Source organism: Meles meles, chromosome Y (assembly GCF_922984935.1).
Source record: "Meles meles chromosome Y, mMelMel3.1 paternal haplotype, whole genome shotgun sequence".
NCBI lineage: Eukaryota > Metazoa > Chordata > Mammalia > Carnivora > Mustelidae > Meles > Meles meles.
Window position 1 is genome coordinate 11872776 of NC_060088.1, and position 25119 is coordinate 11897894.

Here is a 25119-nt window from a genome sequence, read left to right on the forward strand (position 1 = left end):
AAGCCAGGTACATACTTCATGATTCCATTTTTAGGAAATATCCAATAATGAAATCTATAGTAACAGAAAATTGATTAGTGTTTGTGAGGGAGTGGGTTGTGACTGATTATGTATATGGGGCTTCTTGCTGAAGTAATAAAATGTTCTGGAATTTGACAGTGGTCAGAGTTAAACAACTGTGTAAATAAATTGTATACTGATTCTAGGATTATGGGGGAGAAGTAGATCTAAGCCTATGAAAGATTAATAGTATAAGGTAATCCATGGCAAATCTGATTTTATGCAATATAAAAGAAAAATGTACATGAAATGCTAGCAGATGAAAACAAGATGAAAAAGATAAAACAGACATTTAAACATAATATACTTAACCTAATAAATTAATAATGTTGATACCTAGGTCAAGTGGATAAGGTTTTGGAAAAAAGAAATAACCATAGTGTTAAATGAAACAGTATTTCAATCACACCAAGAAACCTAAAAGCAAATATTTCTCTTACACTGTCAAAATGGGGCATAACAGTTAATTTTTTAGAGTAATTATTAATTAATTATTTGATTTAATATTTGATTTAAAATTTGATTAAATTTTAATCTTACCATTTATTAGAGAGAGAGAGAACAGAGGACGAGTGAGAGGGAGAAGCTGAGTATTCACTGAGCAAAAAGCCCAATGAACTGAGCCAAAGGCAGAAGCTTAACTACTAAGCTCCCCAGGTACTCAAGGGTAACTTTTTTTTTTTTTTAAGATTTTATTTATCTATCTATCTGACAGAGAGAGAGAGAGAGATACAAGTAGGCAGAGAGGCAGACAGAGAGAGAGGGAGGAAGCAGGCTCCCACCAGCTGAGCAGAGAGCTAAATGCCTGGCTCTATCCCAGGACGGGGATCCCAGGACCTTGAGACCCTGACCTGAGCCAAAGGCAGAGGCTTGACCCATTGAGCCACCCAGGCGCCCCCAAGAGTAACTCCCCTCCCTTACTCCAAGAGTAATTTTTAAGGAACAAATGGGAACTTCTTTACTTTGCAATCCTTCAAACACATAGATTAAGAAGATATCGCAAAATGGATTTCACAGTGTAAAACTAATTCTTAGTAATCGGAAGACAAGAAATTATAGTAAGTTTCTGGCATAAACATAGAAGTAAGACACTGGAAAAAAAATTTGCACTTAGCTAACTCTAACAGCTTTTGAGGTAACACTTCACGAAGTAATTGTAATTTGAGAAATAACAAGGGCAGTGATGCCATCTTTTTAGAGACCAACGTAGTAATAACAAGGGATAGGTGTAGTTTGCCTAGTCATTCCAAATTAGAGTTTCCTGGGGGTTGTGATCAGAAGTTTATTCTTTTTTACGAATATGGTATTTCTCTGAGAAATAGGACCACGTATTTTATTTCTATTTGATACTTTAGTATTTGGTACATTTTGTTTGGTAGCTGTCGTAGTGTTCGTGTCTGTTCAATAAGGGGACTGCTCTTCCAGAAGGCAACTAGGTTTTTAATTTTTTGTTTATTTCCTAGCCCGATTCTTTTATTTGATTGTATGGATAGTTAGGAATTGCAAACGGCCTACATAATTGTTTGACTAGGTCTTTGTAGTAAGGCACTTAGTTTTTATCAAATTGCTTCTAATTTTTAGGGGATGCATTTATTTGGCATTTTTTATAAACGCTTTTAGTGCCCCTGCCACTGTTTAGGTATAAATGAATTAAATCTTTAGTTCGTACAAATGGAATAAGAAAATGTATGCATGCCAACTGCGTATATAAGTGAAATAGTGTACACGAATAAAAACAATTCGTATTCTACGGATTGTAAAAGAGTTGTAAAATTCTAAGAGTTTTAAGTAGGATAATGCCAGGTGAGTGAAAATCCAGTAAGTTTTTGGAGACTGTTTCAAGGACTTTGGGATGAGTGGTCACATCGTCCTGGATTGTAAGGGTACAGGAACGGAAGGCACTGGGCTTGCAATTTTCCTAAATGTGGAATTTTCTGTGTGAAAAACAAACGAAAGACCACTTACAGGGATTTGTACGATTTTCCGTCCACTGCGCAGGCGTAACATGCGCAGTTGTGTTTAAAAAAAAAAGATCCGGCGGTTTTATTTGTAATTGTGCTCTTCTGTTCCGTTGAAGAACTGTTTTAGGTTACTGGAATGCCTGGTTTATGGCACTTGTTTTGCTTTAGTGAACTCCATTATGTGTCTTTAGCTTTTATTATCCCACACAGAACATCTCCGTTTTCGAAATGTTTTAGCGCCTGAAGAATCCATCCGCGGAGTGACACGAAGTGTAAAGCAACCGGAAAAGCTGCAGGGTCAAGATGGTGGTTGTGAAAGTGAGAGTTGTGAGCAATCGCATAAATTAAAAGAACGGTAGAAGTTAAAGGAAAATAAAGGCCCTCTAGGGCCCAGGATTCGGCGACAAAGGATTCATATGCCACCGAAGAAAGAGAAAATCCAATTTCAAATTAGCATCTGAGCACGGGATGGATCATGGCTCCGACGACTTCCTACCGCCGCCAGAGTGCCCAGTGTTCGAACCTACGTGGGCCGAATTCCAAGACCCGCTGGGCTACATCGCGAAAATCAGGCCCATTGCAGAAAAGTCGGGTATTTGCAAGATCCGCCCACCCACGGTAAGACTGTGAAACAAAATTTGGAAATCGGGTTGGAAACTATAGTATTACAAGGCCTTAACTCGTTAGTTCTTGTTGTTAGTTAAATACTGTATGCATGTATAATTTATTGTTTTGTAAATAACCATGATACGGTGGCATCAGAGAGGTGGTTTCCAATCGTCGGACCTCGTGGAGTTATAAACATTTATCTTAGAAAGAAAAGATAGAATTTGAAGTTGGTTTTATGCTGTGCTACAACACACGCGTTTCTAATACAATAATATTTATGTCTTTTATATTTACATTGAAAAACGTTCCAATGTACTTACAAGTCTTGATATGTAACTGAAAGCAGAAAAAAAAAATTACATGGATTCTCTTATTAACCCCTGGGCCTGGTCTCGTGCTGTAAGAAACTCAGGTAAGAATGAGGGCGGATGTGTAATCTTCCCTCTATTTAATTTGGTTTTCACGAACAGGTCTCTCTTCTGGATTTGTTTTACTCAAAACTGCTAACTGAAACTGTTACCTTTCTCTGAATTAAGAATGCAAACTTAACTGCGTCTAGGCTATGACTTTAAATGACGGAAATGAAAATTCAGCGTCTCCTCTTACTCCACACTTTATTACTCATTTGTTAGATGCTTAACCTGAGTACATTTTCTTCTTCTATTTGTACATACTTTTCTCACTACTACTAATTATGCTTCTGTTCTTAAAACACTATTGGGAGTGCAAATAAATAGTGATCCAGCTTTCAAAATCACTTCTGATCCATATTACATTTTTCTTCACTTTAGTAAAAACCCAAACAAGTGAGTCCACATTGAGGTGTGCTTCATTACTTTCAAATTAATCTTTTAGGCCCTTTCTCAGGATTTTTTTTTTTTTCCCCTTCTTTTGTTGGAGGACACATATCAAAACGTTTCAAAGGTGTTTTTTTGTTGTTGTTGTTGTTGTTTTTCTTTTTCATTTACTTGATATTAAAGAGACAACCATGTCCTAACATGCTTCTAACATTTAGGAGCAAAAAATAACAACCAGAAGTCTTAAAAGGGAAGAATATTATACTGAAAACAAATGGTTCTAGTTCTCACCATCTTTATCCTTTGCTATGCGGTAATAAGATCTTTTATTTTCTTCTAGGACTGGCAACCTCCCTTTGCAGTAGAAGTTGACAACTTCAGATTCACGCCTCGCATTCAGAGGCTTAATGAACTGGAGGTAAAATGGAAAGTCATTGTATTATGCTGGAATTGAGCTCTGATCATGCTTTACTAGTACTTATATAACTGTCGTTAACCATACACGTTTTTAAAGGAGATAATATTTGATTCTGACCCCAGTTCCATTTTTTCCCAGAATATTCATCTCTTATAAAGTCTTCTGCAAAATGACAACACATGAAGAAGTTGTTTTGTTTTTGTTTTTGTTTTTTTTCAGAATTGAATGACATATTTTTTTGCCATAGAATGGGCTAAAATTAGGGATATCAAGAAGACAGATTTTTTTTCCTGCCCATGCCTACATATTTTATCATTGTGGAGTTTCCCTCATTTCTTCACAAGAGCAAAGTTCAGGACAGATACATGGTCAACTAAATTTTCCACTTGACTGGTGGTAGTACATAAGTTCTTGAATAAGAAAGACTATTTGATATGGGTCAGAGTAATTAGGAAAGACAAATTGTATTTTTTAAAGCAGTCAACAGCCTGCATATTCAGCTTAGTAGAATTAAATATGGAAAGCTTATGAATGATGTGGTATTTTCTTTTGCTATTATGAGTTTTGGCCTGGTTAGAAATTCCAAAATGACTTAGCATAAGAGAAGGGTAATTCAGAAATTATGGAAATTTTTCACATAGCATAGAAAAATACTTTATTTTTTTCAGTGTGTATAGACTACAGCATGCTATAAGGAAGATACTAGATTAAGCCTAAATAAATGGTCTTGCTTAGTTTTTACTAAACCTAAGGATGGTGCTTTAGATTTAGGGATGAAAGATTTTGATTTTGAGGCATCACTCTTCGAGCTCTCTTTTCAGATTGAAGAATCAGCTTAGTTGAGCCTTTGTTAGACACTAGTGGTAAGATAGACAGTGAAATGTAGATTCTAGCCTAGTAGGGAACTGTAGATTGTACAGAACAATTACTTGTTCATTCAAGTCACATTGGACCACAGTCAGGTTAAGGAGTAAGCCAGTCTCATAGGACTCTCTCTTCCCCAGGCTCAGACCAGAGTAAAACTGAACTATTTGGACCAGATTGCAAAATTCTGGGAAATCCAAGGTTCTTCATTAAAAATTCCCAATGTGGAACGGCGGATCTTGGATCTCTACAGCCTTAGTAAGGTGAGAGTACTTCTACTTTAAAGAAGAAAAAGAAGTAAAAACCCCTGGGTAGGAGACCCTGTGGTTGAAATTTATGTCTCTAAGCAGGAAAGCACACAACACAGAGCCTGCCAATATTTCTTTATAAAATCTTTTCATCTTGGAACAGTTGACATAGGTGGGAGTGCACAGTCCTCATATTTAACTCTCACCGCTATTGTTGGTCTCTTAGTTTGCACACAGTTAATTTATACCTTTCTTATCCTTGCAGATTGTGATGGAGGAAGGTGGCTATGAAGCCATTTGCAGAGACCGTCGTTGGGCCCGAGTTGCCCAACGACTCAACTATCCGCCAGGCAAAAATATTGGCTCCCTGCTACGATCTCATTATGAGCGTATCATTTACCCCTATGAACTATTTCAGTCTGGAGCCAACCTTGTGGTGAGGGCTTTTAGCTGATTTGCGGCCTAAAATGATTTTGCTTTCTAGTCTTGTCTTCCTTTTTCTGGATTGAGCTTCTTCCTGAGCAGTCAAGGTTTAGAATCTTTGGGTACATTGATAGAAATTTTGGGAATTGGCTCTGGAAAATATTGTTCAGTTTGTGAAGTATGAAGTATATTTTGAAGAAGTTTTAGATCTGCTAGAGCAGCTATGTGAGAATTGGAGGATTTTTTCTGTCTTCCTCCCTAGAAGGTTACTAGGATATTTTTATGGAATGGCTATCAAAGTATAAGACAAAAGCATCCTCCGTGATAAAGATAATTATCTTACAGAATTACTAAGCTTTTTAAGGGTAGTGCAGATAAAGAGAGTTAGTTTAAGGATAACATTTTGATACTGGGTTTAACTCAAGGAGTGGGAACTAATTTGGCTGGGTATCTAAAATAATGTTTTTAAGTTTTATTATTTTCAGGGCATTTTGTAAAATTGTGTATATGTGAATATTTACAAATGGCTATTTTACTTAATTTACTTAATATTTACTTAATCTGTGTAATTCTGTTGGATGTGATATTTATATTGTTCACTTTTCTGACAAAAGAATTGGAACAGCATACAAAGTAAGAATAGAAGCCTAGGTTAAAACCTGGTAGTCCGTTCCAAAGACTGTTCTCCACTATGCTTTCCTGCTTATACATAAGCAAATACGTAGAAGAATTCTCATTGTATGTGTGCTTTTATCACAGAAAATATAAAGGGTAAATTTGTGTAATTAAGAAGGAAGTACAGCTTTCATTGTTAGAGATGTAGGATAAAGGAATCATTTCGTTATTTGCTGATTATGAATGTGACTGAATTCCTGATCTTGGGTTTTCTCATGTTCCCAGCAGTGTAACACTCACCCATTTGACAATGAGGAAAAAGACAAGGAATACAAACCCCACAGCATTCCCTTTAGACAGTCTGTGCAGCCTTCCAAGTTTAGTAGCTATAGTCGGCGGGCAAAAAGACTACAACCTGATGTGAGTGCCTTTTTTTCTCACAAAACTTCCAAGTTTATCTAGGACTTGTTCAGTTCATATCTATAAGACATTCTTTTTTTTTTTATGTATAGTTGGTTCAAGATGGATTTACTTGAAAATGAATGAGTTATTTTATTTTTATGGGTATTGTTTGTAATATTTTTGTTCTGGTAGTTTTGTTTTTACACATTTTAAAAACATATTCTTTTAATATAGTTTTTTAAAAAAAAGATTTTATTTATTTCTTTGAGAGAAACCACATTAGCAGCGGGAGGGACAGAGACAAAGTCTCATGCTGACTCCATGCTGAGAACTGGGCCTGACATGGGTCTCAATCTCACAATCCGTGAGATTATGGACTTGAACTGAAACCAAAAGCCTAACTGACTGAGCCATGTGGACACCCCTCTTTTTAATACAGTTTTAGGGGTTTTTTGAATCTTAGGTTGATTTACACAGACTCTGTATTGTTGTCTATTTTTTTAATTGTTAGTTTTGTTCTACGTTCTTTGGGAGATGGGTAGTCAGCCACAAGGGAAGCTTGGGAAAACAGTTATACTCAGGAGTCTTGCCATGCAGGGCCACAGTACAAAGCAAAAGCATGGGTCAGGTTGTAGGAACAGGCTAAGGGGAAAGCCTAGGTCATGGCCTTACTGGGCTTTCCCAGGGAAGGACGAGGCACAATAGGGATTAGGACTGTTTGGTTTGAATGGTTTCGGTGGACTCTAATCTATTGGAACACTCCTATTTCCTTCCTGCTTGGTACCTGGCCCTGGGATGATTAAGGCAGAGGAATATTATGTCCTCTTGTGCTGAAGCATAACTGAAGGTATGCCCCTTGATTGGTTGGTTTTGAGTATGAAATGCAAACTCTTTGCTGGGTTCTTTGGTATTTCAAAGAATTGGCTAGCCTCAGAGGAGCAGTCTCTCCCCATCTGGGCAGGGTTTTCATGTGTCAAACAATGTAATGTCAGAAAATTAAAAATACAGACAAAAGAGACTTAGTTTCATATCTTGCTAAACCTGTTTTGTGAGAAGCCCTGTGTGTCTCAGTCAGTTATCTGCCTTTGGCTCAGGTGATGATCTTAGGGTCTTGGGATCGAGTTCTGCATCAGGCTTCCTGTGCTCCCTGGGGTGTCTGTTTTTCCCTCTCCTGATCCTGCTGGCGCTCACTCTCTCAAATAAATAAAATCTTTAAATCTTAAAATCTTTAAAAAACAACAGCAGCAGTGACCCAAAAAACCCCGTTTTTTGTGTCCAACATATGTTCTCATTAAATATTGGATATTTGTGGGGTGCCTGGGTGGCTCAGTGGATTAAGCCGCTGCCTTCGGCTCGGGTCACGATCTCAGGGTCCTGGGATCGAGCCCCGCATCGGGCTCTCTGCTCCGCAGGTGAGCCTGCTTCCTCCTCTCTCTCTGCCTGCCTCTCTGCCTACTTGTGATCTCTCTCTCTGTCAAATAAATAAATGAAATCTTAAAAAAAAAAAAAATTGGATATTTGTGCTTCTAAAATATATTCCATTAGGATAATGCAGTTTCGGAGGAGAGAGAATGGGTGGCTGGGTGATGGGCACTGGGGAAGCTATGTGCTATGGTTAGTGCTGTGAATTGTTTAAGCCTGATTCACAGACCTGTACCCCTGAAGCAAATAATACATTATATGTTAACTAAAAAAAAAGGGGGTAATGCTGTTTGTTCTTAGATACTTTCTGAGGAAAACTAATACTAAATTTTAAAATGTATTAATATTTGGATGTAGAAGGAAGAAAGATGGTGATCTAGCTCAGATTACTGCAATTTGGATAGATTCTGCATTAGTGCTTTAGTTCTTCAAGGTAGCATCTGATAATTATCTAAATAAGAAAAATGAGCTTCTAATAATTTGGGAATCAGTAAAATTTGCTCAAAAGTAGTAATTATCAGTTAAGGGTACAAAATTTTTTCAAAATCAAGGAATCTTTAGATACTTTTTCTTGAGAATGAGATTGTCCACTTTGTGGGAAAGGTCTTAAAAATTCTTAAAACTGTATGGTTACCAACACAAATTATACTTCCAGAACATTGAGAGGAAAAAAAATTATAAATAAGTTCTGCATGAAACGCAAAAGAAGTAAATGCAGTGACAAATTGAGAATGATATCTTTTTTTTTTTTTCATTTTGGAGCTAGGTATATGTAATACAAGAATGCATAGTAAGATTTTTGAAAGGATAAGAATAATACCTGTTATTTCATTTTTTAAAAAATTTAAATTTTTATTATGTTGTTAGTCACCATATAGTACATCATTAGTTTTTGATGTAGTGTTCCATGATTCCATTGTTTGTGTATAACACCCAGTGCTCCATGCAATGTGTGCCCTCCTTAAGACCCATCACTGGGCTCATCCTTCCCCCAGCCCCTCCCCTTTGAAACCATCAATTTCTGGGAGTCCATAATGTCTCATGGTTCATCTACTCCTCTGATTTCCCTCCCACTTCATTTTTCCCTTCCTTCAATGTCCTCCATGCTTTCCTTATGTTCCACAAGTAAGTGAAACCATCTGATAATTGACTTATTTCACTTAGCATATTCTCCTCCAGTCCCATCCGTGTTGATGCAGAAGTTGGGTATTCATCCTTTCTGATGGCTGAGTAATATTCCCATTGTATATATGGACCACATCTTCTTTATCCGTTCCTATATTGAAGGGCATCTCGCTCTTTCCACAGTTTGGCTATTGTAGAATTGCTGCTGTAAACATTGGGGTACAGATGGCCCTTCTTTTAATTACATTCGTATCTTTGGGGTAAATACCCAGTCGTGCAATGGCAGGGTGATAGAGTAGCTCTGTTTTTAACTTTTTGAGGAACCTCCACACTGTTTTTCAAAGTGGCTGCACCAACTTGCATTCCCACCAACAGTGTAAGAGAGTTCCCCTTTCTCCACATTCTCTCCAACCCTGTTTCTTGTCTTGTTAATTTTGGTCATTCTGACTGGTGTAAGGTGGTATTGCTGTGGTTTTAATTTGAATCTCCCTGATGGCTAATGATGATGAACATTTTTTCATGTGTCTGTTGGCCATTTTTATGTCTTCCTTGGAGAAGTGTCTTCTGCGCATTTTTTAACATGATTATCTGTTTTTTTGGGTGTTGAGTTTGAGGAGTTCTTTACAGATCTTGGAGATCAGCCTTTTGTCTATATGTCATTTGCAAATATTTTCTCCTATTCCATGGATTGCCCCTGTGTTTTGTTGACCATTTCCTTTGCTGTGCAGAAGCTTTTTGTCTTGATGAAGGCCCAAAAACTCATTTTTGCTTTTGGCTTTTTTTTTATTTTGCTTTTGGCTCATTTTGCTTGCCTTTGGAGACACATCTCGAAAGAAGTTGCTGTGGCCGATGTTGAAGACGTTACTGCCTATGTTCTCCTCTGGGACTTTGATGGATTCCTGCCTCACGTTGAGGTCTTTCATCCATTTTGAGTTTATCTTTGTGTATGTTGTAAGTGGATGGTCAACTTTCATTCTTCTGTACATAGCTGTCCAGCTTTCCCAGCACCATTTGTTGAAGAGACTGTCTTTTTTCAAAGGATATTTTTTCCTGGTTTGTGGGAGATTAGTTGACCATAGACTTGAGGGTCCATATCTGGGCTCTCTGTTGCATTTGATTCACGTGTGTGTCTGTTTTTGTGCCATTACCATGCTGTCTTGCTGATCACAGCTTTGTAATAAAGCTTGAAGTCAGGCAATGTGATGCCCCAGCTTTGTTTATCTTTTTCAACATTTCCTTGGCAGTTTGGGGTCTTTTCTGGTTCCCTACAAGTTTTAGGATTGTTTTTTGAAAAATGCCCTGGTATTTCGATGGGGATGGCGTTGAAAGTACGGATAGCTGTGGGGAGGATAGACATTTTAACAGTGTTTATCCTTCTTATCTGTGAGCATGGAATGTTTTTCCATCTTTTTGTCTTCTTCAGTTTCTTTCATGAGTATTCTGTAGTTCCTGGAGTATATATCCTTCACCTCTTTGGTTAGGTTTATTCCAAGCTATCTTATGGTTCTTGGTGTTGTTGTAAATGGAATTGCTTTTCTGGTTTCTCTTTCTACAGTCACATTGTTAGAGTATAAGAAAGCAGCTGATTTCTGTGTATTGATTTTGTGTTCTGCCATGTTGCTGAATTGCTGTATGAGTTCTAGTCATCTGGGGGTGGAGAATTTTGATTTTCCACCTAAGAGTATCATGTAATCTGAGAAGAGAGAGATTGACTTCTTCTTTGCCAGTTTGAGTACCTTTTATTTCCTTTTGTTGTCCAATTGCTGTTGCTAGGACTTCTAGTACTGTGTTGAACAGTAGTGGTGAGAGTGGGCATCTCTTTCGTGTTCCTGATCTTAAGGGACAGGCTCTCAGCTTTTCCCCATTGAGAATGATACTCACCGTGGGTTTTTCATAGATGGATTTTATGAAGTTGAGGAATGTTCCCTCTATCCCTGTACTCTGAAGAGTTGTTGTTTTTTTTTTTAAGATTTTATTTATGTATTTGACAGGCAGAGATCACAAGTAGGCAGAGAGGCAGGCAGATAGAGAGAGGTGGAAGCAGGCTCCCTGCCTAGCAGAGAGCCGGATGTGGGGCTCGATCCCAGAACCCTGGGATCCCATGGATCATGACCTGAGCTGAAGGCAGAGGCTTAACCCACTGAGCCACCCAGGCGCCCCTGTACTCTGAAGAGTTTTCATCAGGAACGGATGCTGTATTTTGTCAGATGCTTTTTTCTGCATCAGTTGAGAGGACCATGTGGTTCTTCTGTCTTCTCACTGATTTGTTCTGTCACATTGATTGATTTGCGAATGTTGAGCCACGCTTGCATCCCAGGGATAAATCCCATCTGGTCATGGTAAATAATCTTTTTAACGTACTGTTGGATCCTGTTAGCTAGGATCTTGTTGCGAATCTTGGCATCTGTATTCATCAGGGATATTGGTCTGAAGTTCTCCTTTTTGATGGGTCTTTGCCTGGTTTTGGGATCAAGGTAATGGTGGCTTCATAGAAAGAGTCTGGAAGTTTTCCTTCTGTTTCTGTTGTTTGGAACAGCTTCAGTAGAGTAGGTATGATTTCTTCTTTGAATGTTTGGTAGAATTTCCGTGGGAAGCCATCTGGCCCTAAACTCTTGTTTTTTCGGAGGTTTTTAATTAATGTTTCAATTTTGTTATTGGTCATTGGTCTATTCAGGTTGTCAGCTGTCCTGTTTCAATCTTAGAAGTTTATAGGTTTCTAGGAATGCATCCCTTTCTTCTAGGTTGCTTAACTTACTGGCATGTAGCTGTTGATAATAATTTCTGTTAATTGTTTCTATTTTGTTGGTGTTAGTCATGATCTTTGCCCTTTCATTCCTGATTTTATTAATTTGGGCATTTTCTCTTTTGGATATGTCTGGCCAGTGGTTTATCAATATTAATTCTTTCAGAGGACCAACTTCTAGTTTTGTTGATGTATTCTGCTGTATCTCTGGTTTGTAATTAATTGATCTCTGCTCTGATCTTAATTATTACCCTTTTCGTGCATGTTGGGCTTAAATTTTTTTATTCTCTAATTCTTTGAAAGTATAAAGGTAGTTTGTGTATTCGGGATTTTTCTGTATTTTTGAATGAGGCTTGGGTGACTCTCTATTTCCCCTTTAGGACTGCCTTTGCCATAGCCCATAGGTTTTGGACCGATATGCTTTCGTTCTCATTGGTTTTCATGAATTGTTTAAGTTGTTCTTTGATTTCCTGGTTGACCCAAATGTTCTTAAGCAGGATGGTCTTTAGTTTCCAAGCGTTTGAATTTTTCAAAACTTTTTCTTGTGATTGAGTTCCACTTCTAAAGCATTGTGATCTGAGAATATACAGGGAATATATAGGAAATAATCTCAGTCTTTTGGTATGGTTGAGTCCTGATTTGTGACCCAGTATGTGGTCTATTCTGGAGAAAGTACACTTGAGAAGAAGGAGTATTCTGTTGTTTTAGGGGGGAATGTTCTGTATATATTTAATGAGGCCCATCTGGTCTAGTTTGTCATTCAAAGCTCTTGTTTCTTTGTTGAATTTCTGCTTAGATGATCTGTCCGTTGCTGAGAGTCGCATGAAGATCCCCTACAATTAATGTATTCTTATCAGTGTATCTCTTTATTTTGATTAACAGTTGGCTGGTATAGTTGGCTGCTTCCATGTTGGGGGCATAAATATTTACAATTATTAGATATTCTTGTTGGATTGACCCTTTAAAAATGATGTAGTATCCTGTATCTCTAACTACTGTCTTTAGCTTAAAATCTAATTTGTCTGATCTGAGAATTGCTTTTGAGGTCTGTTGGCATGAAAGATGGTTCTCCATCCCTTCACTTTCAGTCTGGATGTGTCTGGGTGCTGAATGAGTCTCTTTTAGGCAGCATATGGATGGGTCCTGTCGTTTTATCCAATCTGCAACCCTGTGCTCTTTTATGGTAGTATCTAGGCCATTCACGGTAGAGTAATTATTGAAAGATATGATTTTATTGTATCATGTTGCCTGTGAAGTCCTTGTTTCTATAGATTGTCTCTATATATCTGAGTTCTCTATCACTCTTGGGGTCTTTCTCCTTTTATAGAACCCCCTTAATATTTCTTGCAGGACTGGCTTGGTCTTCACATATTCTCAGTTTGTGCCAGCCTTGGAAACTCTTTATCTCTCCATTTGTTCTGAATGACAGCTTTGCCAGATAAAGAATTCTTGGATGCATGTTCTTCTCATTTAGTACCCTATGTCTTGCTAGCCCCTCTGGCTTGCCAGGTCTTGTGGACAGGCCTGACATTATTCTGATGTTCTTCCCTTCGTACCTAAGGAGTCTCTTCCCTCTAACTGCCCTTAAGATGGTTTCTTGGTTCTAAGATTGAGGAGTTTCACTATAACATGCCAGGGCATTGGCCTGTTCTTGATCTTGGGAGGGTCCTCTATGCCTCTAGGACAGGAATGCTTGTTTCCTTCCCCAGATTAGGGAAATTCTCATCTGCGATTTGTTCAACTGTATTTTCTAGTTCTCTCTCTTTCTCCATCTCCTCAGGGATCCCAGTAATTCTGGCATTGGAATATTTCATGGCATCATTTATTTCTCTAATTCTGTTTTCATGGATTTTAAGCTCTTTGTTCCAGGCCTTCTCCTGATCCTTCTTTTCTGTCACTAATCGATCTTCTGCTTCATTTAGCCTGGCTGTTAGAGTATCTAGATTAGACTGGATCTCATTGATAGCATTTTTAAGTTCTGCCAGATCAGCTCTCACTTCTGCCCTTAGAGACTCTATTTTGCCATTAGTGGTTTTCTCCATCCTAGCTATTGTCTGCACACCTGTTATCCTGTAGTCTATTTCTGACATCTTGCTTTTATCCATATCCATTAGTTCTGTGACAGAGGTCACAGATTTGTGAGTTTTTCCTATGTTGGTGGTTCCACCTCTTAGTCATTCTGTTGAGGGGTGATTGAGGGAGTGTGTAGAGTTCAAATTATTGACCACAACTGAAGCAAAGTGCACCTGTTTTATAGGGACCTCAGGATTGTCAGCCTCCTGTTCTTCCAGCCTGTCTTCTGAGGAGAGGGATCTGCCATGCTTTTACCCATGCAACCCTGTTTGGGCAGAGTTGCCCTGCCACCTATGGGGAGGTGGGATGGGTTCAGTGAAAACTGGTTTTGAAGGGCTTTGGTGGCTTTCTCTGGTGGCTTTCCACGTCCCCTCAAAGAGTAAGAGCAGAAGTGACCTTATTGAAACCTCTGTGTCAGAACAGAGAGATCGCCATCTGCCCCTTGGTTGGCTCTCTAGGCCACACTGTCCCCATTTCTGTTTGTCTGCTAAAAACCACACAGCCACCTGGGTTGTGTGCCCCACAACCCAGGCAGCACTCCCAGCCCTTGCTTCCAGGTCCAGGCGCATCTCTGCTCTTAGTGCTTCTAAAACTCGGAGCCACCTCTGGTTCACACATGTGCTTCCACAGCTCTAGCTTTCAATCTGGGGCTCTGCTCTACAGTCCTTTTCACATAGCTATTAGTTTGAGTCTGTGCCCAGGCCCTAGCTCAGGACATATTTGTGCTCTTGTGTTATTTCTCCTTCCCAGTGCCAGCGCTTATGGTGGCTCTCTCCCCCTTCCGTTTATCTTCTGATATCTGCCCGCAGAGTCACAGCTCCCTCGTTCATACCTCGAAACTGGCTGCTGGGGATGCTCTGTTGATATAGATCCAGATATACCTTCTTATATCTCAGGCTGATTTCATGGGTATTCAGAGTGGTCTGGCAGATATCCAGCTTAATTCAGGAGACCAGTTGAAATAGGGTCCCCTACTCCTCTGCCATCTTGCTTCCTTCCACTCATACTTGATATTTCATATTTAGAAGCATTAGCTCTTTTAAAAGGTATTTTGAATTATATTTCAAGATATGGTGTTAAGTATAATGTGTGTAATATAATGAATATATAATGTAAAATTGTAAAATAATATATATGGCACTTAAGAGTCCTATGCCTACTATGTGAAAGATGAAAGAATCATCTTTTACAACCTGTTTTCAAGTTGAGTCTTGCATTAAACCCTACAGAATGATAATTCAAAAGGGTTTAATCTCACTTATAAATTGATGTCATAAAATAGTGATGTATTTGGTTTTATGTAACTGATTGGTAAAATCAAAATGTGTCAAGAACGAGGAACCAGGCATCTTTGTGCACTGCTGGTAGTATAAGATTGTACTAAAGTTAAAATTTTAAGTTACTAAAATTTCAAAGGTGCATGTCTTGTATTAATAAATCTTTGACAATAGTGTACAACAAATACATGGGTATTTGTGATTTATGTCCAGGTCTTAATGTAGAAAAATGACTGGATGACAACCTGGAGAGTTCAGTGCCACTAAAAAGTTTTAAATTTACAGTTCCTCTAGAAACAAGAGTCAAAGCACATCATACAGGACCACAGGACAAAGCATTAATCTTAGTATCAGGAAGCAAGAGGAGGGCATAGGCCATAGCCTTTATCTGACTTGCCTTGGGGCAGGTGAGACAGGGTAGGATAAACATTTTAGGATTGAATAGTTTGAATAAATCCGCTAGGCTCTGGAGCATAGGGACTACCTGAAGTTATTTTGGACCTGGCCATAGGTTAATTTTGGGAAGGTGAAATAATGTTTTAGTATGTGAAGGTTAGATAAGGAGGTGGTTGGAAGTCGAGATTTGATACTGCTTGATGTGTATATAAAAGGTGGACTCAACTACAAATTCACTGCCTTTAAGAATTAGCAAACCCTTACAGGTGTAAGTTTCTTAGGCTAGCAAGATCTGCTATAAGATAACAGAAAATTAAAATGTGATTAATACAATTAATTACATCATTGTTTATAATACCAAAAAATAGAAATAGTACTAATGATATATAATAAGAAAAGCGTAAGTTACCTGTGGAATACTATTATAATATAATGATGAACTGTGGGATAGACCTGTGTGTTGATGGTTCCAGAAATTTTATCCTTGAATGAACCTCTGTTTTTTTGTTTTTCTTTTTTACTTTATTGACATACAGTGTATTATTTGTTTCAGTGGTACAGGTCTGTGAATCATGTCTTACACAATTCACAGCACCCACCATAGCACATACCCTCCCCAGTGTCCATCACCCAGCCATCCTATCCCGCCCTCCCCCACTCCCCAGTTTGTTTCCTGAGATTAAGAGTCTTTATGGTTTGTCCTCTTCCCTGGTCCCATCTTGTTTCATTGTTTTCCCCTTCCTTCCCTACCATGACCCTTGCCCTGCCTCTCAAATTCCTCATGTCAGAGAGATCATATGATAATTGTCTTTCTCTGATTGACTTATTTCACTCAGCATAATACCCTCTAGTTCCACCCATGTTGCAAATGGCAAGATTTCATTTCTTTTGACGGCTGCATAGCATTCCATTTGTGTGTGTGTGTGTGTGTGTGTGTGTGTGTGTGTGTGTGTGTACGTGTGTGTACATCTTTATCCATTTATCTGTTGATGGACATCTAGGTTCTTTCCGTAGTTTGGCTATTTTGGACATTGCTGCTGTAAACATTCAGGTGTACATGGCCCTTCAGATCACTACATTTGTATCTTTGGGGTAAATACCCAGTAGTGTGATTGCTGGGTTGCAGGGTATTTTAAACTTTTGAGGAACCTCCATCCTGTTTTCCAGAGTGGCTACACCAGGTTGCATTCCCACCAACAGTGTGAGAAAGTTCATCTTTCTCTGCATTCTTGCCAACATCTATTGTTTCCTGACTTGTTAATTTTAGCTATTCTTACAGGTGTGAGTTGGTATTTTACTGTGGTTTTGATTGAACAAACCTCTGTTTTGAGATCCCGACTCCTATGTTTCTCTTGATTGTGTCTGATCATTGGGAGATTATTTTTACTACTCCCATTCTGTCCCAGTTGATTCTGTGTTTATCATGGTATTGTTGTACAGTATATGTCATTTCCTACATAAGTTACTTTGGGACTAGATCAGAATCAGAAAATATGTTATTATGTGCATTTGTAAATAGGTATAGAATAAAATCTACAAAACCCTCAAATTTTAAATAAAAGGGAAAACTACAGTAGGGCTTTAAAAGTAGAATGAAAGTAGACTCAAACGCAGATAAAAGAGACCTCATGATATGCAGTAAAAAGACATACTGAAAATGGTATTTAGTATTTGTATTTATGACACATAATGGGTTTACAGTTTTCTAGGATCCCTGATTATATTCTGAGAAGAAAGTTATTTCTATTGCTCCAAGTTCAAACTGGAATTCTCCTAACTTCCCATTTGCATCTTACTGAGCTATAGAAAGACTCCTTTGTATTCACTGAATTCTTTAGTGTAAGTTATATGTTTTATGCTACTTAAGCTGAACTAGTCTTGCAAACACAGAACTATTTTATTATTTTGTTCATAGCATGAAAACATTTGAGAAAGGTAGTTATCACTGAAATTTCTCATTAACTCCTGTCTGGCCACATCTTACCTACAGGTAAAAATACATCATGAATAAATAGTTAAAAATAGGGGCACCTGGATGGCTAAGTCAGTTATCTGCCTTTGGCTTGGGTCATGATCTCAGGTCCTGGGATCGAGTTCTGCATCAGGGTCCTTGCACAGCGGGAGCCTGCCTCTCCCTCTCCCACTCACCCTACTTGTGTTGACACTCTTGCTTTCTCCTTGTGTCAAATAAATAAATAGATCTTAACATAGTTAAAGATAAGTGTAAACCATTGATTGACTTCAGTCTCTGTGACCTCTTTTGGAATACTTCCCAAGATAATTTGCAAATAATGGAAGTTTACATGTTGCCTGAAAAACGTATTTGTATGTGTGCATACATACATATATGTAACTTGTTTCCTTCTTTGAACCTTGTTTTTATAGCCAGAACCTACAGAGGAAGATATTGAGAAGAATCCAGAGTTGAAGAAACTGCAGATCTATGGGGCTGGTCCCAAGATGATGGGCTTGGGGCTAATGGCCAGGGATAAGACTTTACGGAAGAAAGGTGAAGCTTAATAGGGCCAAAAGACAACATGTGGGTTAAAGTACAAAAGTGGGAGAGTTGGTTTGTTGACTTTGGTGGGAGAATATATTTGTTTGTTTTCAGATTTGTTTCTAACTGCCCTAGATAAAGAAGGTGTCATATGCCCTCGCACTGTTCTGATGAAGGAGGAACCAAGAGAGGATGGGAAAATGATGTCACCATTGCCAAGAGAGGACCTGAATCACAGTGGAGAGCCCTGTACCAAGATGACCATGCAACTAAGGAGGAGTCACAGTAGTGCCCAGTTTGTAAGGACTTAACCTATGATTTTTTTTTTTAAGATTTTATTTATTTTTTTTGACAGACAAAGATCACAAGTAGGCAGAGAGGCAGGCAGAGAGAGAGGAGGAAACAGGCTCCCCCCCTGAACAGAGAACCCGTTTCGGGGCCCGATCCCAGGACCCTGGGATCATGACCTGAGCCCAGGGCAGAGGCTTTAACCCACTGATGCCCAGTCACCCAGGCGCCCCAACCTATGATTTTCTAACACTTTTTTTCCCCAAGTGAAACTATGTAAGTATGTATGTATGTATGTATTTTTTATTATGCTCAGTTAGCCATTGTATAGGTGTAACACCCAGTGCTCATCAGAACATGTGCCCTTCTTAATACCATCACCCTGTTATCCCCTTCTCCCACTCTCCTCCCTTCTGGTACTGCCAGATTGTTTCTAGGGGTCTGTAGGTTCTCATGATTCATCTTCCTCTCTGATTTCTCCCCCTTTGAGTTTCCCTCCCTTCCCCTATGATCTTCCATGTTATTGCTTATGTCCCACATATGAGTGAAAACATATGATAATTGTCTTTTTCTGCATGACTTCTTTCACTTAGCATAATACCCTCCGGTTACATCTATGTTGATGCAAATGCTATGTATTCCTGCTTTCTGTTGGCTGAGTAATATTCCGTTGTATATATGGACCATATCTCTTCTGAAGAGTATCTTGGCTCTTTCCACAGTTTGGCTACTGTGACCATTGCTGCTATAAACATTGGGGGTAGCCTGTGCCCTTTCTTTTCACTACCTCTGTATCTTTGGGATAAATACTCACTAGTGCAGTTGCCCAGTCAAAGGATAGCTCTATTCTTAACATCTTGAATAATCTCCACACTGTTTCCCAGAGTGGCTACACCAACTTATTACATTCCCACCAACATAAGAGGATTCCCCTTTCTTCACATTCTCTCCAACACTTGTTTTTTCCTTTCTTATTAACTTTTGCCATTCTAACTGGTTGTGGTGGTGTATCGTTGTCGTTTTGATTTGTCTTTCCCTGATGGTTAGTGATGTTGAGCATTTTTTCATGTATCTGTTAGCCATTTGTATGTCTTTTTTGGAGAAGTGTCTATTCATGTCTTATGCCCATTTTTTGACTGGGCTATTAGTTTTTTGGCTATTGAGTTTGAGAAGTTCTTTTTTAAAAGACTTTACTTATTTCCTTGAGAGAGAGTGACCGCATAGAGGAAGAGGGTCAGAGGGAAGAGCAGACTCCCTGATGAGCAGGGAACCAGATGTGGGACTCAGTCCCAGGGCTACAGGATCATGACCTGAGCCGAAGGTAGTTGCTTAACCAACTGAGCTACCCAGGTGCCCTCACCTTTCTTCTTTTAAGATTTTATTTGAGAAGTTCTTTACAGATCTTGGAGATCAGCCTTTTGTCTATATGTCATTTGCAAATATTTTCTCCTATTCCATGGATTGCCCCTGTGTTTTGTTGACCATTTCCTTTGCTGTGCAGAAGCTTTTTGTCTTGATGAAGGCCCAAAAACTCATTTTTGCTTTTGGCTTTTTTTTTATTTTGCTTTTGGCTCATTTTGCTTGCCTTTGGAGACACATCTCGAAAGAAGTTGCTGTGGCCGATGTTGAAGACGTTACTGCCTATGTTCTCCTCTGGGACTTTGATGGATTCCTGCCTCACGTTGAGGTCTTTCATCCATTTTGAGTTTATCTTTGTGTATGTTGTAAGTGGATGGTCAACTTTCATTCTTCTGTACATAGCTGTCCAGCTTTCCCAGCACCATTTGTTGAAGAGACTGTCTTTTTTCAAAGGATATTTTTTCCTGGTTTGTGGGAGATTAGTTGACCATAGACTTGAGGGTCCATATCTGGGCTCTCTGTTGCATTTGATTCACGTGTGTGTCTGTTTTTGTGCCATTACCATGCTGTCTTGCTGATCACAGCTTTGTAATAAAGCTTGAAGTCAGGCAATGTGATGCCCCAGCTTTGTTTATCTTTTTCAACATTTCCTTGGCAGTTTGGGGTCTTTTCTGGTTCCCTACAAGTTTTAGGATTGTTTTTTGAAAAATGCCCTGGTATTTCGATGGGGATGGCGTTGAAAGTACGGATAGCTGTGGGGAGGATAGACATTTTAACAGTGTTTATCCTTCTTATCTGTGAGCATGGAATGTTTTTCCATCTTTTTGTCTTCTTCAGTTTCTTTCATGAGTATTCTGTAGTTCCTGGAGTATATATCCTTCACCTCTTTGGTTAGGTTTATTCCAAGCTATCTTATGGTTCTTGGTGTTGTTGTAAATGGAATTGCTTTTCTGGTTTCTCTTTCTACAGTCACATTGTTAGAGTATAAGAAAGCAGCTGATTTCTGTGTATTGATTTTGTGTTCTGCCATGTTGCTGAATTGCTGTATGAGTTCTAGTCATCTGGGGGTGGAGAATTTTGATTTTCCACCTAAGAGTATCATGTAATCTGAGAAGAGAGAGATTGACTTCTTCTTTGCCAGTTTGAGTACCTTTTATTTCCTTTTGTTGTCCAATTGCTGTTGCTAGGACTTCTAGTACTGTGTTGAACAGTAGTGGTGAGAGTGGGCATCTCTTTCGTGTTCCTGATCTTAAGGGACAGGCTCTCAGCTTTTCCCCATTGAGAATGATACTCACCGTGGGTTTTTCATAGATGGATTTTATGAAGTTGAGGAATGTTCCCTCTATCCCTGTACTCTGAAGAGTTGTTGTTTTTTTTTTTAAGATTTTATTTATGTATTTGACAGGCAGAGATCACAAGTAGGCAGAGAGGCAGGCAGATAGAGAGAGGTGGAAGCAGGCTCCCTGCCTAGCAGAGAGCCGGATGTGGGGCTCGATCCCAGAACCCTGGGATCCCATGGATCATGACCTGAGCTGAAGGCAGAGGCTTAACCCACTGAGCCACCCAGGCGCCCCTGTACTCTGAAGAGTTTTCATCAGGAACGGATGCTGTATTTTGTCAGATGCTTTTTTCTGCATCAGTTGAGAGGACCATGTGGTTCTTCTGTCTTCTCACTGATTTGTTCTGTCACATTGATTGATTTGCGAATGTTGAGCCACGCTTGCATCCCAGGGATAAATCCCATCTGGTCATGGTAAATAATCTTTTTAACGTACTGTTGGATCCTGTTAGCTAGGATCTTGTTGCGAATCTTGGCATCTGTATTCATCAGGGATATTGGTCTGAAGTTCTCCTTTTTGATGGGTCTTTGCCTGGTTTTGGGATCAAGGTAATGGTGGCTTCATAGAAAGAGTCTGGAAGTTTTCCTTCTGTTTCTGTTGTTTGGAACAGCTTCAGTAGAGTAGGTATGATTTCTTCTTTGAATGTTTGGTAGAATTTCCGTGGGAAGCCATCTGGCCCTAAACTCTTGTTTTTTCGGAGGTTTTTAATTAATGTTTCAATTTTGTTATTGGTCATTGGTCTATTCAGGTTGTCAGCTGTCCTGTTTCAATCTTAGAAGTTTATAGGTTTCTAGGAATGCATCCCTTTCTTCTAGGTTGCTTAACTTACTGGCATGTAGCTGTTGATAATAATTTCTGTTAATTGTTTCTATTTTGTTGGTGTTAGTCATGATCTTTGCCCTTTCATTCCTGATTTTATTAATTTGGGCATTTTCTCTTTTGGATATGTCTGGCCAGTGGTTTATCGATTTATTACTTCTTTCAGAGAACCAGCTTCTAGTGTCGTTGATCTGCTCTACGTTTTCTGGTTTCTGTTTCGTTTATCTTTGCTCTAATCTTAATTATTCTTCTGCTTGATTTAGGTTTTATTTGCTCTTCTTTCTCGAGTTCCTTTAGGTGTAAGGTTAGTTTGTGCATTTGGGATTTTTCGAGAAAGGCTTGGATGACTACGTATTCTCCCCTTAGGACTGCCTTTACAGTATCCTATAGGTTTTGGACCAGTGTGGTTTTATTATCATTGGTTTCCATGCATTATTTAAGTTCTTTTTTTATTTCCTGGTTGACCCAAACACTCTTTTGCAGAATGCTCTTTAACTTCCTATTTTTTGAGTTTCTTCCAAATTTTTTCTTGTGATTGAGTTCCATTTTCAAGCCACTGTCGTCTAATATGCAGGGAATAATCTCAGTCTTTTGGTATGGTTGAGTCCTGATTTGTGACCCAGTAGGTGGCCTGTTTCGGAGGAAGTTCCATGTAGATTCAAGAAGAATGATTATTCTTTTGTTTTAGAGTGGATTATTTTGTACGTATTTCAAGTTCATCTGTCCAGTGTCTCATTCAAAGTTATGTTTTTGTTGATCTTCTGTTTAGGTGATCTGTCCAGTGCTGAGAATGCAGTGTTAAAATCTCCTATCTGATTCTTTGTTTTGGTTAACAGTTGGTTTATGTAGTTGGCTTTTCCCATGTTGGGGTCATAGATATTTACAATTGTTAGATCTTCTTGTTGGTTAGACCCTTTACGAATAATATAGTATCCCCTGGATCTGTTATTACATGTTTGGTTTAAATTCTAGTTTGTCTGATATAAGAATTGCTACCCGCTTTCTTTTGGCATGAAAAATGGTTCTCCATCCCCTTTCAGTCTGGATGTATCTTTAGGTTCCGAATGAGTTTCTTAGAAAACATATGGTTGGGTCCTGTCTTTGTATGCAGTCTCCAACCCTGTCCTGTTTTATGGCAACATCTAGGTCATTCACATTGAGGGTTACTAATGAAAGGTACAGATTTATGTCATCCTCTTGTCTGTACGGTTCCTATTTCTATGGATTGTCTCTGTAAACTTCTGGTCCATATTCCTCTCAGGGTCTTTGTCCTTTTATAGAACGCCCCCCCCCCCCCTTAATATTTCTTTCAGGTCTGGCTTAGTGGTCACATATTCTTTCATCTTTTGCCAGTCTTGTAAGCTCATCTCCATCCGTTCTGAATGACAGCCTTGCCAGATGGAGAATTCTTGGCTGCATGGTCTTCTCACTTAATAACCTGAATATGTCTTGCCAGCCCTTTTTGTCTTGCTAGGTCCTGTGGACAGGTCTGACATTATTCTGATGTCCCTCCTCTATATGTAAGGAATCTCTTCCCCATCCCAAGGATGGCGTCCTTGGTTCTAAGATATATGAGTTTTCTGTTCTCCTTGGTCTTGGGAGGGGTCTTCTCTGCCTCTAAGACGCAAATGCTGGTTTCCTTCCCCAGGTTAGGGATGTTCTCAGCTACAATTTGCTCAAATACATCTTTTAGTCTCTGTCTGCCCCTGCAGGGATCCCACTAAATCTGACATTGTAACATTTCATGGTATTGTTGAAAATATATCTTCTGTCTACTTACCCCTCAGTGATCACAAGAATTCTGACATTGGAATGTTTCATAATGTCGTTGATTTCTCTAAGTCTGTTCTCATGGATTTTAAACTGTTTACTCCAGTCCTCCTCCTGTTCCTTCCTATCAGTTTATCTTCTAGATCACTAATTTGTTCTTCTGCCTCATTTACCCTAGTTGTTAGGAGTATCTGGTTTAGACTGCATCTCATTTTTAAGTTTGGCCTGATTAACTCTCATTTCAGCCCTTTGAGATTTATTTGACAGAGATCACAAGTAGGCAGAGAGAAGCAGGCAGAGAGAGGAGAAAGCAGGCTTCCTGCTGAGCAGAGATCCTGATGCGGGGTTTGATCCCAGGACCCTGGGATCATGACCTGAGCTGAAGGCAGAGGCTTTAACCCACAGAGCCACTCAGGTGCCCCTGTTTCTGACATCTTGCTTATATCCATATCCATTAAGTCTGTGGGAGAGGCTGTTGTCTCTGAGTTTTCTTTGTTGGGAGTTCCTCCTCCTAGTGATTCTTGAGTTGTGGTTGAGAGGATGTACAGTCGAAAATATCAACCACAGTCCAGGCAAGGTGCACTCTCAGAAAGTTCAGAAGAATCGGAAGCCACCACCAAAAAAACCCCCAGTCATTATGAAATCCAAGAATAAGATTTATAAAATATAAAACCAAAACAAACAAAGAGACTCACAAAAATAAATAAAAATAAAGGGGGGTGAAGGAAAAGTGGCTATAATCCCTTGATGTCAGTATCGTAGGATGATTTCAGTTCTTCCTGGGTGTATTTTATTGTGTTTATTTGAAATAATATTTTGTTCTTTTGTTTGTTTGAAAACCCTACTTTGTTCTTTTTTTTGTTTGAAAATTTACTTCCCAGAGATACAGGAATTTAAAACTGGTGGATATATGTAAAGGCAGTATTGAATAGGGAAAAAAGTACTACATTAAACTTATACGTACATACATGTGTGTATATATATGTATAAGCTTCAATGTATATATATATTCAGTGTATACATATATTCAACATATATATAAATTTAATGTGTGTATGTACACATAAAAAGAAAGTATATGTGTGAAAAAGTTTTAGTTAAAAAGTTATGGACAATGAATCTTGGAACACTGAAAAAATAAAATTAAGAATAAAGTCACTATGGAATATGTTGTGTTAACCACCTAATTGAAATTATAAGTAGGTTAAAAAAAAGAAAACAGAAGAAACATGAGCAAGAATTTTAAAAAAAGTGAAGAGTTGCATCTAAGAAATACACAAGCGGTGAGGCAACAACAGTAGTTCAGTATACCATTTTCCCCTAACACTAGGGGAAAATGGTATACTGAACTACTGTTGTAGTGTTAGGGGAAAATGGTATATTTTAGGGACTCTTGGGTTGTCATTTTAGGGACCCTTGGGTTGTCGTCCTCTTGTTCTTCCAGCTTGTCTTCTGGGAGAGGGTCATGCCATATTGTTTTTCAGTCAGTCCTGCTTGGGTAGAGTTGCTCTGCCCCATATCAAGGGGTGGGCTCTGTGGAAGCCAGGTTTTGGGCTTTTGTTCTCCAGCACCTTTTCACATCTTTTTGGAGCAAAGGAAAATGTCCACACCTA

General features: G+C 38.8%; 1 protein-coding gene across 16 annotated transcripts in view; it reads left to right on the forward strand.

The window, feature by feature from the left end:
- Nucleotides 1-2166: 2166 nt before the first annotated feature.
- LOC123935843 (lysine-specific demethylase 5D) overlaps nt 2167-25119 on the forward strand; it is a 61519-nt gene continuing 38566 nt past the window's right edge. For 5 of the 16 annotated variants that reach the window (XM_045996660.1, XM_045996661.1, XM_045996671.1 and 2 more), the window contains exons 1-7: nt 2167-2639; nt 3768-3845; nt 4850-4972; nt 5223-5393; nt 6281-6415; nt 17819-17942; nt 18045-18229. In XM_045996660.1, the coding sequence (XP_045852616.1) occupies nt 2490-2639; nt 3768-3845; nt 4850-4972; nt 5223-5393; nt 6281-6415; nt 17819-17942; nt 18045-18229 (966 nt within the window). In that variant the 5' untranslated portion in view covers nt 2167-2489. Of the gene's footprint in view, nt 2640-2953; nt 3043-3767; nt 3846-4849; nt 4973-5222; nt 5394-6280; nt 6416-6856; nt 7245-17818; nt 17943-18044; nt 18230-25119 lie in introns of those variants that run through there. The other 11 variants (XM_045996663.1, XM_045996676.1, XM_045996666.1 and 8 more) reach the window with 8 other exon arrangements.